Source organism: Chelonia mydas, chromosome 28, assembly GCF_015237465.2.
Source record: "Chelonia mydas isolate rCheMyd1 chromosome 28, rCheMyd1.pri.v2, whole genome shotgun sequence".
NCBI lineage: Eukaryota > Metazoa > Chordata > Testudines > Cheloniidae > Chelonia > Chelonia mydas.
The window spans coordinates 1,763,199-1,778,791 of NC_051268.2; the positions used below are offsets into that span (position 1 = coordinate 1,763,199).

Genomic DNA, 15,593 nt, shown 5'->3' on the forward strand with positions numbered 1-15,593 from the left:
CCATGCGCGTGGGGCGGGAGGGACGAGGGGCCGGGGGTTGCCTGCTGTCAAGGCAAGGGTCATGGCGGGCGGGTACGGGCTGGAGGGTCATGCCCTGGAAAGATGGTTGCCATTGTTAGCATTATAATCACCGCTGGTGGCCATATATGGCCGCTGTTATTCACAAATATGGCTGCCGTTAACAGTAGGTCTACAATATGGCCACCGTTGTTAGCAATATGGCCACTGTTAGTGACCATATGGCTGGCATATTGGCAATATGGCCGTTGTTAACACTTTGTCTACTGTTATTCGCCATATGGCCGCCATTGTTCGCAACATGGCCGCCGTTGTTCGCAATATGGCCGCCGTTGTTCGCAATATGGCCGCCACTGTTCGCAACATGGCCACCACTGTTCGCAATATGGCCGCCGTTCGCAATATGGCCGCCACTGTTTGCAACATGGCCACCACTGTTCGCAATATGGCCACCGTTCGCAATGTGGCCGCCACTGTTCGCAACATGGCCGCTGCAGTTAACAGTTTGGCGACCGTTGTTGGCGACCATTAGCGAACATATTGCTGGCATGGTGACAATATGGCCACCATTGCGGGGGGGGGGAGGCCGGGGCTGGCCATAATTGATGCAACACGCTTTCCTGGTGATTTTCAAGAGCCGCTCACCCCTTGTAACGCTTTGCGATGCCGAAACAAACCCGCACAAGTCAGGACCCGCCCACTAAATGTTGTGTAATTTCTGCACAGTCCCTTGGCAATTGGCCACCGAAGTTAAGAATGTGGCCGCCATTGTTAGCAATATGACTGCCGTTTGTGACGTTACGGCTGGTGGCCACCGTCGTTAAGAATATGGCTGCCGTTGTGGGCAATTCAGCCGCCGTGGTTGGCGTTGTGGTCACTGTTGACATCGAGATGGTCTCCATCAGCCGTGAGATGGATGGTCCTAGCCGCAAGACGTCCACCCCTGGAAGTAGGGTGGTTGCCGCTGGCAACAAGAGGGCTGCCCCTGGCAGTAAGATGGCTGCCGTTGGGTAGCAAGACAGTACAGTACGCCTCACTCCCCTCCCCAGAGCCAGGGGGAGAATCCTGGCTCCCAGCCCCCCTGCGCAAACCACTAGCCCCCACTCCCCCCCCCGAACTGGGGAGAGAACCCAGGAGTCCTGGCTCCCAGCCCCCCCTGCTCTAACCCACCAGCCCCCACTCCCCTCCCCAGAGCCAGGGGGAGAATCCTGGCTCCCAGCCCCCCTGCGCAAACCACTAGCCCCCACTCCGCTCTCCCCAGCCTGGGGAGAGAACCCAGGAGTCCTGGCTCCCAGCCCCCCCTGCTCTAACCCACCAGCCCCCACTCCCCTCCCAGAGCCGGGGAGAGAACCCAGGAGTCCTGGCTCCCGTCTCCCCCACTCTCTGCCTCCCATTCTGACACCTGTCTCCTCTCTCTTCCAGGCGCACCGTTCCCCGTAGCTCCGGCGGCAGTGACCTCCCCTCCCGTGATGTCGGGCGCGGCGGCCAGACCTCTTTCCACCCGAGCCTCCGGGGCCTGGCCCCCACGGGGCTAAAGAGCCCGGCACCCTCTCCCCCCCTTGCACCCGTCCCCTCCAGGCTCCCTTGAACCATGCCTCCCGCCTGGTTCGGTGTCCACAGCTTCCTGCTGCGCCTCTCCAACCACCCCAGGTGGGGACGCCGGCGGCCCCAGACCCCCCTGCTCTGGCTTCTGCTCCTGGGCTGGCCCGCCTGGGTCCAGCCGGCCACCTTCAAGGTGGGGGTGATGGGGCCCTGGACCTGCGACCCCATCTTCGCCCAGGCCTTGCCTGAGGTGGCCGCCAAGCTGGCCGTGGGGCGGCTCAACAAGGACCCCACCATGAACCAGGGCTACTGGTTCGACTACGTGTTGCTGAACGAGGAATGCCAGACCAGCCAGGCGCTGGTGGCCTTGGTCAAGGCCGAGCGCTACGCCTCGGGCTTCGTGGGGCCGCTCAACCCGGGGTCCTGCGGGGCGGCCGGGCCGCTGGGCCGGGCCTGGAACAAGCCCGTCTTCTCCTGGGCCTGCCTGAACGGGGACGCCGAGGTCGAGCGGTGGGGCACCTTCGCCCGGCCCCTGCCCCGGGCCTCGGCCGTCCTCTACGCCGTCCTCCAGTTCTTCCGCTGGGCCCACGTGGCCGTGGTCACCTCCCGGCAGGACCTGTGGGTGGAGGTGGGGCAGGGCCTGGCCAGCTCCCTGCGCGAGTTCGGCTTGCCCGTGGGTGTGGTGACCACCATGGAGCCCGGGGCCGACGGGGCCCGGAATGCCCTGCGGAGGGTGCAGAGAGCCGACAACGTCCGAGGTACGCCGGTGGGAGAGGGGCAGGACTCCTGGGTTCTCTCCCCACCTCTGGGAGGGTAGGGGATGAGGGGTCTAGTGGGTTAGAGCAGGGGGGGCTGGGAGCCAGGACTCCTGGGTTCTCTCCTGTTTCCGGGAAGGGAGTGGGGTCTAGTGGTTAGAGCAGAGGAGCCAGGATTTCTGAGTCAGGACTATCTGGGAGCTGAAACCGGACAAATTCAGACAGGAAATAAGGGGTCCATGTTGCCCCGGGAGGGGGATCAGCTCCTGGGAACAGCCCCCAAAGGAGGGAGAATGCCCCATCACTGGGAGACTTTCACGGCCAAGGGGGCGCGCTGGTTGAGCTGGAAGCTGCGGGTTCGATGGTGGGAGGGCTCAGCGAGGTCCCCTGGGCTCTGGCCAGCCCTGCTGGCCCTGCTGGCCTGGAGACATGTGCATTTACCAGGGGCTGGGTGCCTAGATAGAGAAGATGGGTGTGGGTATAGGGGGATGGACGGGCAGAGAGATGTAGGGGGAATGGATAGATAAATAAAGGCATAAGAATGTTTGTATGGGGGTGGATGGATGGACAGACAGAGAGGTGTGTTGGGTGGTTGAATGGACAGACGGACAGAGAGAAAGGCGTGGGGGGTGGATGGATGGATGATTGGGCCTGTGGGGGATGGATGGACACATGGAGACGTGTGTGTGTGGGGTAGATGGATGGATGGATGGAGAGCTGTGTGTGAGGGATGGATGGATGGACAGACGGAGGGGTGTGTGGGATAGATGGATGAATGGACAGATGGAAAGGTGTGTGGGGGATGGATGGATGGAGGATGGAGAGGTGTGTGGGGTGGATGGACGGACAGACGGAGAGGTGTGTGGGGTGGATGAATGGACAGACGGTGAGGTGTGTGTGGGGGATGGATGGATGGAGGATGGAGAGGTGTGTGGGGTGGATGGACGGACAGACGGAGAGGTGTGTGGGGTGGATGAATGGACAGACGGTGAGGTGTGTGTGGGGGATGGATGGATGGACAGACAGACGGAGAGGTGTGTCAGGTGGATGAATGGACAGACAGTGAGGTGTGTGTGGGGGATGGATGGATGGACAGACAGATCGAGAGGTGTGTGGGGTGGATGGATGGACAGACGGGAGGTGTGTGGGGGATGGATGGATGGGCGGACAGACGGAGAGGTGTGTGGGGTGGATGAATAGACAGACGGTGAGGTGTGTGTGGGGGATGGATGGATGGACGGACAGACGGAGAGGTGTGTGGGGTGGATGGACAGACAGACGGAGAGGTGTGTTGGGTGGATGAATGGACAGATGGTGAGGTGTGGGGGGGAGAAGGATGGATGGATAGACAGACGGAGAGGTGTGTGGGGTGGATGAAAGGACAGATGGAGAGGTGTGTGGGGAGGATGGACGGACAGACGGGAGGTGTGTGGTGGATGGGTGGATGGACAGACAGATGGAGAGGTGTGTGGGGTGGATGGACAGACAGATGGAAAGGTGTGTGGGGTGGGTGAATGGATAGATGGTGAGGTGTGTGGGGGGGATGGATGGACAGACGGAGAGGTGTGTCGGGTGGATGAATGGACAGATTGAGAGGTGTGTGGGGTGGATGGATGGACAGACGGGAGGTGTGTGGGGAATGGATGGATGGGCGGACAGACGGAGAGGTGTGTGGGGGATGGATGGATGGACAGACAGAAGTGCTTGAGGATGGATGGAGGGACAGAGGCGTGGGGGGAATAGAGGGTGTGCGGGGATGGGAAGTCAGAGGACTCTTGGGGTGACAGGTGGAACACCGAAGTCCTGGTGCAAGGGTGAAGCCCGATCCCAAGCCGTGGGGGCTTGGGGGCCCTAGGGGGGGCCAGCTCTGCCCACCGCTCTAACTTGTCGGGCACTTTTCAGCCTTCTGATGCGTCTTCCTCCCCTCCCCCCTTATGTCCCCTTGCCCCCCATGTCCCCGCCCCCCGCAGTGGTGGTGATGTGCATGCACTCGGTGCTGCTGGGCGGGGAGGAGCAGCGCCTCCTGCTGGAGAAGGCCGAGGACCTGCGCATGACGGACGGCACCTTCATCTTCATCCCCTACGACGCCCTGACATACAGCCTGCCCTACCACCGGACCCCCTACCCCGTGCTGGGCAATAACACCAAGCTGCGGCTGGCCTACGACGCCGTGCTCACCGTCACCATCGACGCCCCCGAGCGCAGCTTCCGTGAGGCTTTCCAGGATGCCCAGCGGGCGCATGAGCTGCCGGCTCACCTGGACCCCGCACAGGTGGGCACCGGACACGGAGGGCACAGGCCGTAGGATGCTGGTCTTGACCCTGGGACGGGCAGAGAGGTAGGGGTGTTGGGACCAGGGCCAAGGGGGAGGCGGGTTGGAGGTGCACAGATGTGACCAGTGAGGAGACAGCACCCTTGGGCAGCTGGAGGGGGCGTGCCAAAACCCGCCACCCGCTGCCGCTGACCCCGTCCCCCCTCTGCCCCCAGGTGCACCCGCTCTTCGGCACCATCTACAACTCCATCTACTACCTGGCCAAGGCGGTGGAGCGCACGCAGCAGGCCGGCCGCTGGGTGATGGGCTCCAGCGTCGCCGAGCACGCCCGGGACTTCCAGCTGGACGGCTTCTGCCAGCCGCTGGCAGCCGACGAGGATGGCGACCCCGTGGTGAGCTACATCATCCTTGACACGGACGGCAAAGGGAACCACCTCTGGCCCACCTACAGCGTGGCCACGGGGCCCGAGGGGCTGCGCTATGCAGGGCACGCCATCCACTGGCCCCACGGTGCCAGCCCCGGCACCGACTCGAGCTGCTGGTTCGACCCAACATCTGTCTGTTCTGGGGGTGAGCGCTCGCCGTCTGTCCTCTGGCCTCCCGATGTGTCCCTCCCTGCACGCCTCTGGTCTGTCGGTCTAGCTGGACATCCACCCCTGTGCATGCCCACCCGTCTGTCTCTCTGTCCAGCCATCTGTCCCCAAGCGCAGCCATCCACCCGTCCGTCCATCTCTACAAGCACCCATCCACTCGTCCATCCAGCGATCCGTCCCAACATGTATCCATCTACCTGTCCCTCTATTCATCCGTCCCTGTGCTCACCCACCCTCCTGTCTGTCCATCTAACTGTTCCCATGCATACACATCTGCCCGTCCGTCTAGCCATCTGTCCACACGCGCACCCATCCGCCCGGCCACCCATCCATCCCCATGTGCACCCATTCGCTCGTTCATCCATTCATTCCCAAGCGCACCCATCTGCCCATTCATCTATCCATGCATCCCCACGTGCACCTGCCCGTCCAGCCATCTGTCCCCATGCGCACCCATCCGCCCGTCTGTCCGTCCATCCATCCCCACGTGAACCCATCCGCCTATTTGTCCAACTCTCCATCCCCACGTGCACCCATCCACGCATCCGTTTATCCATCTGTCTACACGAGCACCCATCCACCCGTTGATCTATCCATCCATCCCCATGAGCACCCATCAGCCCATCCATCCAGCCATCCATCCCCACGAGCACCCGTCTGGTCATCCATCCAACCATCCATCCCTATGCACCCATCCACCCGTCCGTCTTTCCATCTGTCCCCACACGCACCAGTCTGCCCGCCCATCCAGCAGTCTGTCCCCATGAACACTCATTTTCTCGTCCATCCATTCGTCTCCACAAGCACCCATCCTCCAGTCCATCCATCCCCACACGCAGCCATCCACCCATCCATTTATCCATCAGTCCCCATGTGCACCCATCCGCCCGTCCATCCAGCCATCCATTCCCACGTGCACCAACCCACCTATCTGTCCAGCCAATCTTCCCTACGTGCACCCGTCCGCCCGTCCAGCCATCTGTCCCCACATGCACGCATCTGCCTGTCTGTCCAGCCATCCATTCCCATGCGCATCAACCACCTGTCCGTCCAGCCAATGTTCCCTACACGCACCCTTTCACCATCCCTCCAGCCATCTGTCCACATGGGCACCCATCCGCTCGTCCATCCAGCCATCTGTTCCTACACACACCCGTTTGTCCGTCCGTTCAGCCACCCGTTCCCACGCGCATCCATCCGCCCGTTTGTCCATCCAGCCATTAGTCCCCACGCATGCCCGTTTGTCCAGCCATCCATCCCCATGCACACGCATCCCCCCGTCCGTTTATCCATCTGCCCCACACGCACCCACCCACCCATCTGTCTATCCATCCGTCAGCATGTGCACTCATCCGCCCATCTGTCCAACCATCCGTCCCCATGTGCACCCATCCACCTGTCCATCTATCCATCCGTCCCCATGTGCACCTGCCTGTCCATCTATCTATCTGTTCCTACGACCGCCACCCCCTCATCCATTCAGCCATCCGTTCCCATGTGCACCAATCTACCTGTCCCCATTCACCCCCTTCCACCCGTTCATCCAGCCATCCATCCCCATGCGCCCTGTAATGATGCTGGCTTTGGTGGGACCCAACTGAGAATACCAATTCAGGACAAATTGCTTAAAGCAGGGCAGTTACAGCCCAAGGCTGGGGTCTCTGTGCACACCAATGCAAACCAAACCAGCCAAACAGAGAAGACTTTGGTTTTACCCACTGGCTAACCACAAGTCACACAAGCAATTCCCTTAGACACTCCCGTTTCCCAGTATCACCACCAGTGCCACTCGTTATGGGGACAGATGGTCATGAAAACCAATACCCCAGTAAAAGAAAAAAGGTTCCCTCGATCCCAAAGGACCAAGCCCCAGACCCAGGTCAATATACAAATCAGATCTTACCCACAAATCACGCTGTTGCCAACCCTTTAGAATCTAAAATCTAAAGGTTTATTCATAAAAGGAAAAAGAGAGAGATGAGAGCTAGAGCTGGTTAAATGGAATCAATTTAATATGGATATGGGTCAACAGTGTGCCCTTGTTGCCAAGAAGGCCAATGGCATTTTGGGATGTATAAGTAGGGGCATTGCCAGCAGATTGAGGGACGTGATCGTTCCCCTCTATTCAACATTGGTGAGACCTCATCTGGAGTACTGTGTCCAGCTTTGGGCCCCACACTACAAGAAGGATGTGGAAAAATTAGAAAACGTCCAGCGGAGGGCAACAAAAATGATTAGGGGACTGGAACACATGACTTATGAGGAGAGGCTGAGGGAACTGGGATTGTTTAGTCTGCGGAAGAGAAGAATGAGGGGGGATTTGATAGCTGCTTTCAACTACCTGAAAGGGGGTTCCAAAGAGGATGGATCTAGACTGTTTTCAGTGGTAGCTGATGACAGAACAAGGAGTAATGGTCTCACGTTGCAGTGGGGGAGGTTTAGGCTGGATATTAGCAAAAACTTTTTCACTAGGAGGGTGGTGAAACACTGGAATGGGTTACCTAGAGAGGTGGTGGAATCTCCTTCCTTAGATATTTTTAAGGTCAGGCTTGACAAAGCCCTGGCTGGGATGATTTAACTGGGGATTGGTCCTGCTTTGAGAAGGGGGTTGGACTAGATGACCTCCTGAGGTCCCTTCCAACCCTGATATTCTATGATTCTAATTCCATAGAGTAATGGCCAAGTTCTTGGTTCAGGCTTGTAGCAGGGATGGAATAAACTGCAGGTTCAAATCCAATCTCTGGAGAACATCCCCAGCTGGGATGGGGCTTTCAGTCCCTGGTTCAGAGCTTCAGTTTGTAGCCAAGTCCCTCCAGAGGCAAGAAGCAGGACTGAAGACAAGATGGAGGAGCTGCAGCCGTTTTTTGTATCCTCTGCCCTGTGGACGATCACAGCAGCAAGATGGAGTCTGGCGTCACATGGGCAAGTCACACGTGCCCTCATGACTCAGTTTGCAGGCCGACGCCATTGTTTACATGTTAGATTGAATGTTCCCAGGAAAGCTCAGATATGGATTGGCATCTCCCAAAGTCCATTGTCCGTTAAGTGTTTCTTGACTGGGCACTTACTGAGAATAGTCCCTTCTCAAGAAGCTGACCAAATGCTTCGCTGAGGCTGCTTAGAATCAAAACACACTGAGATACAAGTCCATAGCCAATATTCATAACTTCAACTACAAGAATGATACACACCCAGAGACAACATAACCATAATCAGCAAATCATAAACTTCCCATAGACACCTTACACGACCACCTTTGTACAATATTTGCTGCAAATATATAACAGTGGTTGCAACAATAATCTACATGATCACAGGTTATGTCAATAACGTCACACGCCCCTGTCCGCCTGTCCGTCCAACTGTCTGTCCCCTCATGCACCCATATGCCCATTCATCTGTCCATCCGTTCCCACATGCACCCATACGCCCATCTGTCCGTCCCCACACGCCCCCACCCACCCATCTGTCCACCCATCTGTCTGTCCCCATATGCACCCATCTGTCTGTCCATCCAGCCATCTGTCCCCATGTGTGCCCATCCCCCATCTGTCCAGCCATCTGTCCCTACACACACCTTCCCAACCATCTCTGCACCCACCTGTCCTTTTATCCATCGATTCTCAAGTGCGTCCACCCATCCGTCTGTCCATCCATCCCTCTGCATGCACATCCATCCACTCATCCATCCATCTATCTTCACACACATCCAACTGTCCATCCACTCATCCCCATGCCCAGCCACCCATCCGTCCTCACGTATACCCACCCACCCGTCTGTCCGTCCATCTACCTGTCTATCCATCTATCCCCAAATGCACCCTCCCAACAACCTCCCATCCATCTCCCACGCACCCACCCATCCATCCACCTCCCTCCCCACATGAACCCACCTGTCTGTCTGTCCGTCCATCCCTCCCTCCACCCCTTTGCATGCAAACCCATCCATCCATCCATCCATCCTTCTGTCCACCCATCCCACCCCATGCACAAACCCCCCATCCATCCATCCATCCATCCATCCATCCATCCATCCATCCATCCATCCGTCCCATGCACATCTACCCATCTGTCTGTCCACCCACCCATTCCCATATGTGCCCACCTATCTGTCCATTCATTCACCCACCCACCCATCTGTCTGTCCATCCATCCATTTGTCTGTTCCACCCTCCTCACACCCACCCATCTGTCCATCTGTCCGTCCATCCACTCACCTCTTCGTTCAGTCATGCATCCCCTTGCACACCCATCCATTTCCATACATGCCTCAGACTGTCTGTCTCTGTCCAGTTCCTGTTCATGGTGAAGGACTTTAGTGGTGGCCATGTTGGATCCTGGCACTTCCCGCTGTGCGCTAAGAATGCACTGGGCTGGCTATTTTACTCTGAGCTGACCTTTATTGGCTGGGCACAGAGCCCCTCCCCTGTGTGTCATAGACCCCATACTGCTCTTATTCCTGGAGAATTTCCCTCGGCTGGAGCCCGTGTTTTCGGAGCAGGCGACTCATGGCTCTGCACCAGCCGGGAATTCCTCAGCTGGCCACGGATTTGCCCAGTTTGATGCTTGACGGTTGCCCTGGGACCTCCTGGCTTGGTTCTGGAGCCTTCATTATCCCATGACCACTTGAGCTGTGGCCAATAGTCAGAGAATCCCCTTCCCCTGCCCTCCTTCCATCCGTGGGGTGGCAGGGAGTGAGGGGGGGGGTCCTTTTGGGATGGAGGAGGGGAAAGAGGAGGAGTTCTGCTGAGCGGAAATGGGGAAAGAGGAGGGGTCCATATGGATGAGATTGGGGGAGATGAGGGGAGTCCTTTTTGGGGTATTGGAACGGGGAGAAGAAGAGGGTTGGACCCCGGAAACCCCTTGTAAGGGATTGCGGGGAGCAGGGGAAATGGGGGCATTCCTGTGTGGGTTTCAAGGGGAGAGGGAGGGCTGATCCTGAGTGGGGCTGGGGGAGCTGGAGGTCTCCCCCACCCTCCATCGCTAACCCCACCCCTGCTGTCCCTCCCCTGTAGGGGTGGACCCCAGCTTCATCCTGCTGCTCTTCATCCTGGTTTCCAGCTTGATTGTTGGGGGAATGGTTCTCGCTTATTACATCAGGTGAGAGCTGTGGTGGGCAACTTCCTGCTATGGGCTCATGGCGTCATTGGCGGCTAAATTGGATCCCAGCCCATCCCGTTGTGGGCTCATGGCGTCATTGGTGGCCATTTTGGGTCCCGGCCCATCTCGTTGTGGACTCATGGCGTCGTTGGCGGCCATGTTGGGTCCCGGCCCATCCCGCTGTGGGCTCATGGCGTCATTGGCAGCCACGTGGGGTCCCAGCCCATCCCATTGTGGGCTAATGGCGTCATTGGTGGCCATGTTGGGTCCCGGCCCATCCCGTTGTGGGCTCATGGTGTCATTGGCGGCCACTTGGGGTCCCATCCCATCCCATTGTGGGCTCATGGCGTCATTGGCAGCCACGTGGGGTCCCGGCCCATCCTGCTGTGGGCTCATGGCGTCATTGGCGGCCATGTTGGGTCCCGGCCCATCTCGTTGTGGGCTCATGGCGTCGTTGGCGGCCATGTTGGGTCCCATCCCATCCCGTTGTGGACTCATGGCGTCATTGGTGGCCATGTTGGGTCCCGGCCCATCCCGTTGTGGGCTCATGGTGTCATTGGCGGCCACGTGGGGTCCCAGCCCATCCCGCTGTGGGCTCATGGCGTTATTGGCGGCCATGTTGGGTCCCGGCCCATCCCGTTGTGGACTCATGGCGTCGTTGGCGGCCATGTTGGGTCCCGGCCCATCCCGCTGTGGGCTCATGGCGTCATTGGCAGCCATGTGGGGTCCCGGCCCATCTCGTTGTGGTCTCATGGTGTCATTGGCGGCCATGTTGGGTCCCGGCCCATCCCGCTGTGGGCTCATGGTGTCATTGGCAGCCACATGGGTCCCAGCCCATCCTGTTGTGGGCTCATGGCGTCATTGGCAGCCACGTGGGGTCCCGGCCCATCCTGCTGTGGGCTCATGGCGTCATTGGCGGCCATGTTGGGTCCCGGCCCATCTCGTTGTGGGCTCATGGCGTCGTTGGCGGCCATGTTGGGTCCCATCCCATCCCGTTGTGGACTCATGGCGTCATTGGTGGCCATGTTGGGTCCCGGCCCATCCCGTTGTGGGCTCATGGTGTCATTGGCGGCCACGTGGGGTCCCAGCCCATCCCGTTGTGGGCTCATGGCGTCATTGGCAGCCACATGGGGTCCCGGCCCATCCCGCTGTGGGCTCATGGCGTTATTGGCGGCCATGTTGGGTCCCGGCCCATCCCGTTGTGGACTCATGGCGTCGTTGGCGGCCATGTTGGGTCCCGGCCCATCCCGCTGTGGGCTCATGGCGTCATTGGCAGCCATGTGGGGTCCCGGCCCATCCCGTTGTGGACTCATGGCGTCATTGGTGGCCATGTTGGGTCCCGGCCCATCCCGTTGTGGGCTCATGGTGTCATTGGCGGCCACGTGGGGTCCCAGCCCATCCCGTTGTGGGCTCATGGCGTCATTGGCAGCCACATGGGGTCCCGGCCCATCCCGCTGTGGGCTCATGGCGTTATTGGCGGCCATGTTGGGTCCCGGCCCATCCCGTTGTGGACTCATGGCGTCGTTGGCGGCCATGTTGGGTCCCGGCCCATCCCGCTGTGGGCTCATGGCGTCATTGGCAGCCATGTGGGGTCCCGGCCCATCTCGTTGTGGTCTCATGGTGTCATTGGCGGCCATGTTGGGTCCCGGCCCATCCCGCTGTGGGCTCATGGTGTCATTGGCAGCCACATGGGTCCCAGCCCATCCTGTTGTGGGCTCATGGCGTCATTGGAGGCCATGTTGGGTCCCGGCCCATCCCGTTGTGGGCTCATGGCGTCATTGGCAGCCATGTGGAGTCCCGGCCCATCCCGCTGTGGGCTCATGGCGTCATTGGTGGCCAAGTGGGGTCCCGGCCCATCTCGTTGTGGGCTCATGGCGTCATTGGCAGCCATGTGGAGTCCCGGCCCATCCTGCTGTGGGCTCATGTCGTCATTGGCAGCCATGTGGGGTCCTGGCCCATCCCGTTGTGGGCTCATGGCGTCATTGGCAGCCATGTGGGGTCCCGGCCCATCCCGCTGTGGGCTCATGGCGTCATTGGCAGCCACGTGGGGTCCCGGCCCATCTCGTTGTGGGCTCGTGGTGTCATTGGCAGCCATGTGGGGTCCCGGCCCCTCCCGTTGTGGGCTCATGGCGTCATTGGCAGCCACGTGGGGTCCCGGCCCATCCCGTTGTGGGCTCATGGCGTCATTGGCAGCCATGTGGAGTCCCGGCCCATCCTGCTGTGGGCTCATGGCGTCATTGGCAGCCGTGTGGGGTCCCGGCCCATCCCGTTGTGGGCTCATGTCGTCATTGGCAGCCATGTGGGGTCCCGGCCCATCTCGTTGTGGGCTCATGGCGTCATTGGCAGCCATGTGGAGTCCTGGCCCATCCTGTTGTGGGCTCATGGCGTCATTGGCAGCCATGTGGGGTCCCGGCCCATCCCGTTGTGGGCTCGTGGTGTCATTGGCAGCCATGTGGGGTCCCGGCCCATCCCGCTGTGGGCTCATGGCGTCATTGGCGGCCATGTGGGGTCCCGGCCCATCCATCTTGGATCCTTGTTCCTTATCACTAGCTGTGGGCTAACAATTGTATTGATAATCGTGCCGTCTCCTGGCTTTTCCTGGGACTGTCAGGCAGAGGTTGCCGGGGGAGACCCCACATGCATGCCTGCTGCCCTACTATCTCCATAAACTCCCCCTTTTAATTAATCCTGGGGGGCAGGGGGTCATCTGGTGTTTCCATGTTCCAGTGCCCAGCAGGGGAGGTAGCCCAAGCAAGGTTCCCCCCCCTCCCATTTCCCAAGCTGGGCTCCCCACATCCTTTCCCAGCAGTCAGGGGGGAGGTGCAATGCCCCCCACACACTTCGGGGCTTGCCCCCCATGCGTCTGTGTTTCCACACCCTGCAGGCGCCGGATCCTGCACGCCCAGCTGATGAAGGGACCCAACAAGATCATTCTGACCATGGACGACTTGACCTTCATCCACACCCAGAGCAGCAACAAAGTAAGAAGCAGAGTGGGGGGGGGGCAAAGGACGGCGGGGGGGGACCCCACTGGGGCCAAGGGGCGGGGGCTGTCCAGGGTGATGGGTGGGGCGGAGCTGGGAAGTGGGTCTTCGGAAGGGGTAGGGAGTCCTTGGGGTCAGGGGTTCGGGATGGTGGGGTGAAGCGGGAGGAGGGTCGGAGGTCAGGTAGGACGGCCATGGTGACGGCATTAGGGGGAGAGGGGCCAGGGGGATCAGTCGTGTTTCCCGGGGTCACAGACATGCCTCGGGATCAGGGACATTGGGCAGTGGCGCCCCCGGAGTCAGAGGGAGAGACACCCCCAGGGCTGGGGGACTGGGGTCAGAGATGCCAACTGGGGGTCATGCTCCCTGGGGGGGGGCAGAGGGGCACACCCTAGAGGTCAGGGGTCAGAGATGCCAAAGGGAGTTCAGTGGGTGGAAGGGATCTGGGGGTCAGAGGCCCCCCCCAGAGCCAGGCTGATGCTCTGCTCTTGGCCCCGGCAGAGGATGGACGAGAGCCGCACCAGCCTGGCGGGGAAGAGTGTCTCCGACATGAGGAGCTTCAAGAGCCTGGCAGCTGCCCCCGACAACACCAACATGGCTGTCGCCGAGGTAACCTTCCCCCGGCCCCCCCGGTGCCCCCTCCCTCTGCACCGGCTCCAGGGCACAGACCCCCCCACCGGGTAAATACCCCCTGGGCACTGCCCCCAGGGCACAGACCCCCCCACTGGGTAAATACCCCCTGGGCACTGCCCCCAGGGCACAGACCCCCCCAGGTAAATACCTCCTGGGCACTGCCCCCAGGGCACAGACCCCCCTCACTGGCTAAATACCCCCTGGGCACTGCCCTCAGGGCACAGGCCCCCCACTGGGTAAATACCCCCTGGGCACTGCCCCTAGGTGCCCCCACCAGGTTAATACCCCAGGGCACTGCCCCCATGTGCCCCCACCAGATAATTGTCCCTTGTGCACACCCCCTGAGTGCCCCCACCAGGTAAATACCCCCTGGGCATTGTCCCGCACTGGGTATTTACCCCAGGACACCCTCTGCCAGGTAAATACCCCTTCCTGGGTAAATACCCCTTCCTGGGAAAATACCCCCTGCGTAAGTATCCACCTGGGTTTCACTCCCTCCGTGTCTCCCTGGGATGGCTCTTCCCACCACCCCTGGCCATGCCATCCCCCCTGGGACACCTGTGCTTCCCACCCCGCGCCCCAGCACCAGCCATCCCCTCCTCCGTCTGAACAGGATCCCCCCTTGCTCCTCCACCTCCGTCCCCTTTCCCCACCCCGCCGGCATTCGGGGCGTCCCCCCTCGCCCCCGCTTCTCTCTCCCCCCACCCCGCCAGGCCACATGATTGACAGCTGCTTCCTGCCATCCTTAGGGAGATGAGAAGCAAAAATGCAACAGCCACGTCCCCTTCCTCCTCCTTTTGTTTAACAACCAAGGGCTAGTGGCAGCCGTGCAGGTAAGCGGCCAAAGGCTCCAGGCACTGCCTTTGGGCTCCCGCATCCTCCCCCTCAGCTTCTTCCCTTCCTGCCCCCCGGGTTTCACTCCTCTCCCAAGGACAGGAGGGAAAGCAGCGGCTATGGCAACTGGTAGCCGCCCCCCACTTCCCCGTCACCTGGCATTCAGTCAATAACACCACTGCCGGGCCTGGGTCCAATCTCCTCATCAACTGCATCCCCCGCCTGTTGGATCTGCCTGTCCCTGGAGGGAGAGGGGGATCCCCCTTGCCGGGGGAGGGTATTTTGATTTTTTTTTAATGGTACGAGAAGTGAGAATTTCTCCCCGCGATGCACACGGCACGCAGTAGGGGGCACCCCGGGGAAGGGGGAGTGGTTCTTACTATTGGTGTTACGGGGCCAGCTACTGCTCACTGGGGCCCCATTGTGCCGGGCGCTGCCCAGACCCCGATCGAGGGCCGGGCTCTCTCATGCCGGGCGCTGCCTGGACTCAGACCCAGATCTGGGCCTTGTTGGGCCAGGTGCTGCCCAGACTCCGACCCAGATCTGGGCTGTGTTCCTCTTGTAACGATCCCCGACTCCAGGAGCTGCATGCCACCAACATTGCAACCCTCCTGAGCCCACGTTCAGCAGCTGACCCATCGGCCAGTGGGGTCTCCTCGAGGCTGAGACTCGATTTCCTCTCGCCTGGCAGCGGGGTTCGGGCGGGGGTGTGTGACAATGTGAAGTCCCACTGGGGACTCTCCCAACACCGGGGGTGACTCCTTGTTGCCCACTAGTGGCCAGTCCGGGTATGGCAATGGGTGAATTTTTGACGGCCGCTGTCCGAATTGCCCTGTTCTTTCTGTGCCAAGCGGGACAGCCT

At 60.3% G+C, this 15,593-nt stretch overlaps 1 protein-coding gene across 1 annotated transcript in view; it reads left to right on the forward strand.

Annotated features, from left to right (window-relative positions):
- The first annotated feature begins 1,445 nt into the window (after positions 1 to 1,445).
- GUCY2D (guanylate cyclase 2D, retinal) overlaps positions 1,446 to 15,593 on the forward strand; it is a 37,593-nt gene continuing 23,445 nt past the window's right edge. The window contains exons 1-7 of the mRNA XM_043537182.1: positions 1,446 to 2,318; positions 4,286 to 4,587; positions 4,803 to 5,157; positions 10,196 to 10,280; positions 13,165 to 13,261; positions 13,766 to 13,873; positions 14,647 to 14,730. Of these exons, the coding sequence (XP_043393117.1) occupies positions 1,610 to 2,318; positions 4,286 to 4,587; positions 4,803 to 5,157; positions 10,196 to 10,280; positions 13,165 to 13,261; positions 13,766 to 13,873; positions 14,647 to 14,730 (1,740 nt within the window). The 5' untranslated portion in view covers positions 1,446 to 1,609. The remainder of the gene's footprint in view (positions 2,319 to 4,285; positions 4,588 to 4,802; positions 5,158 to 10,195; positions 10,281 to 13,164; positions 13,262 to 13,765; positions 13,874 to 14,646; positions 14,731 to 15,593) is intronic.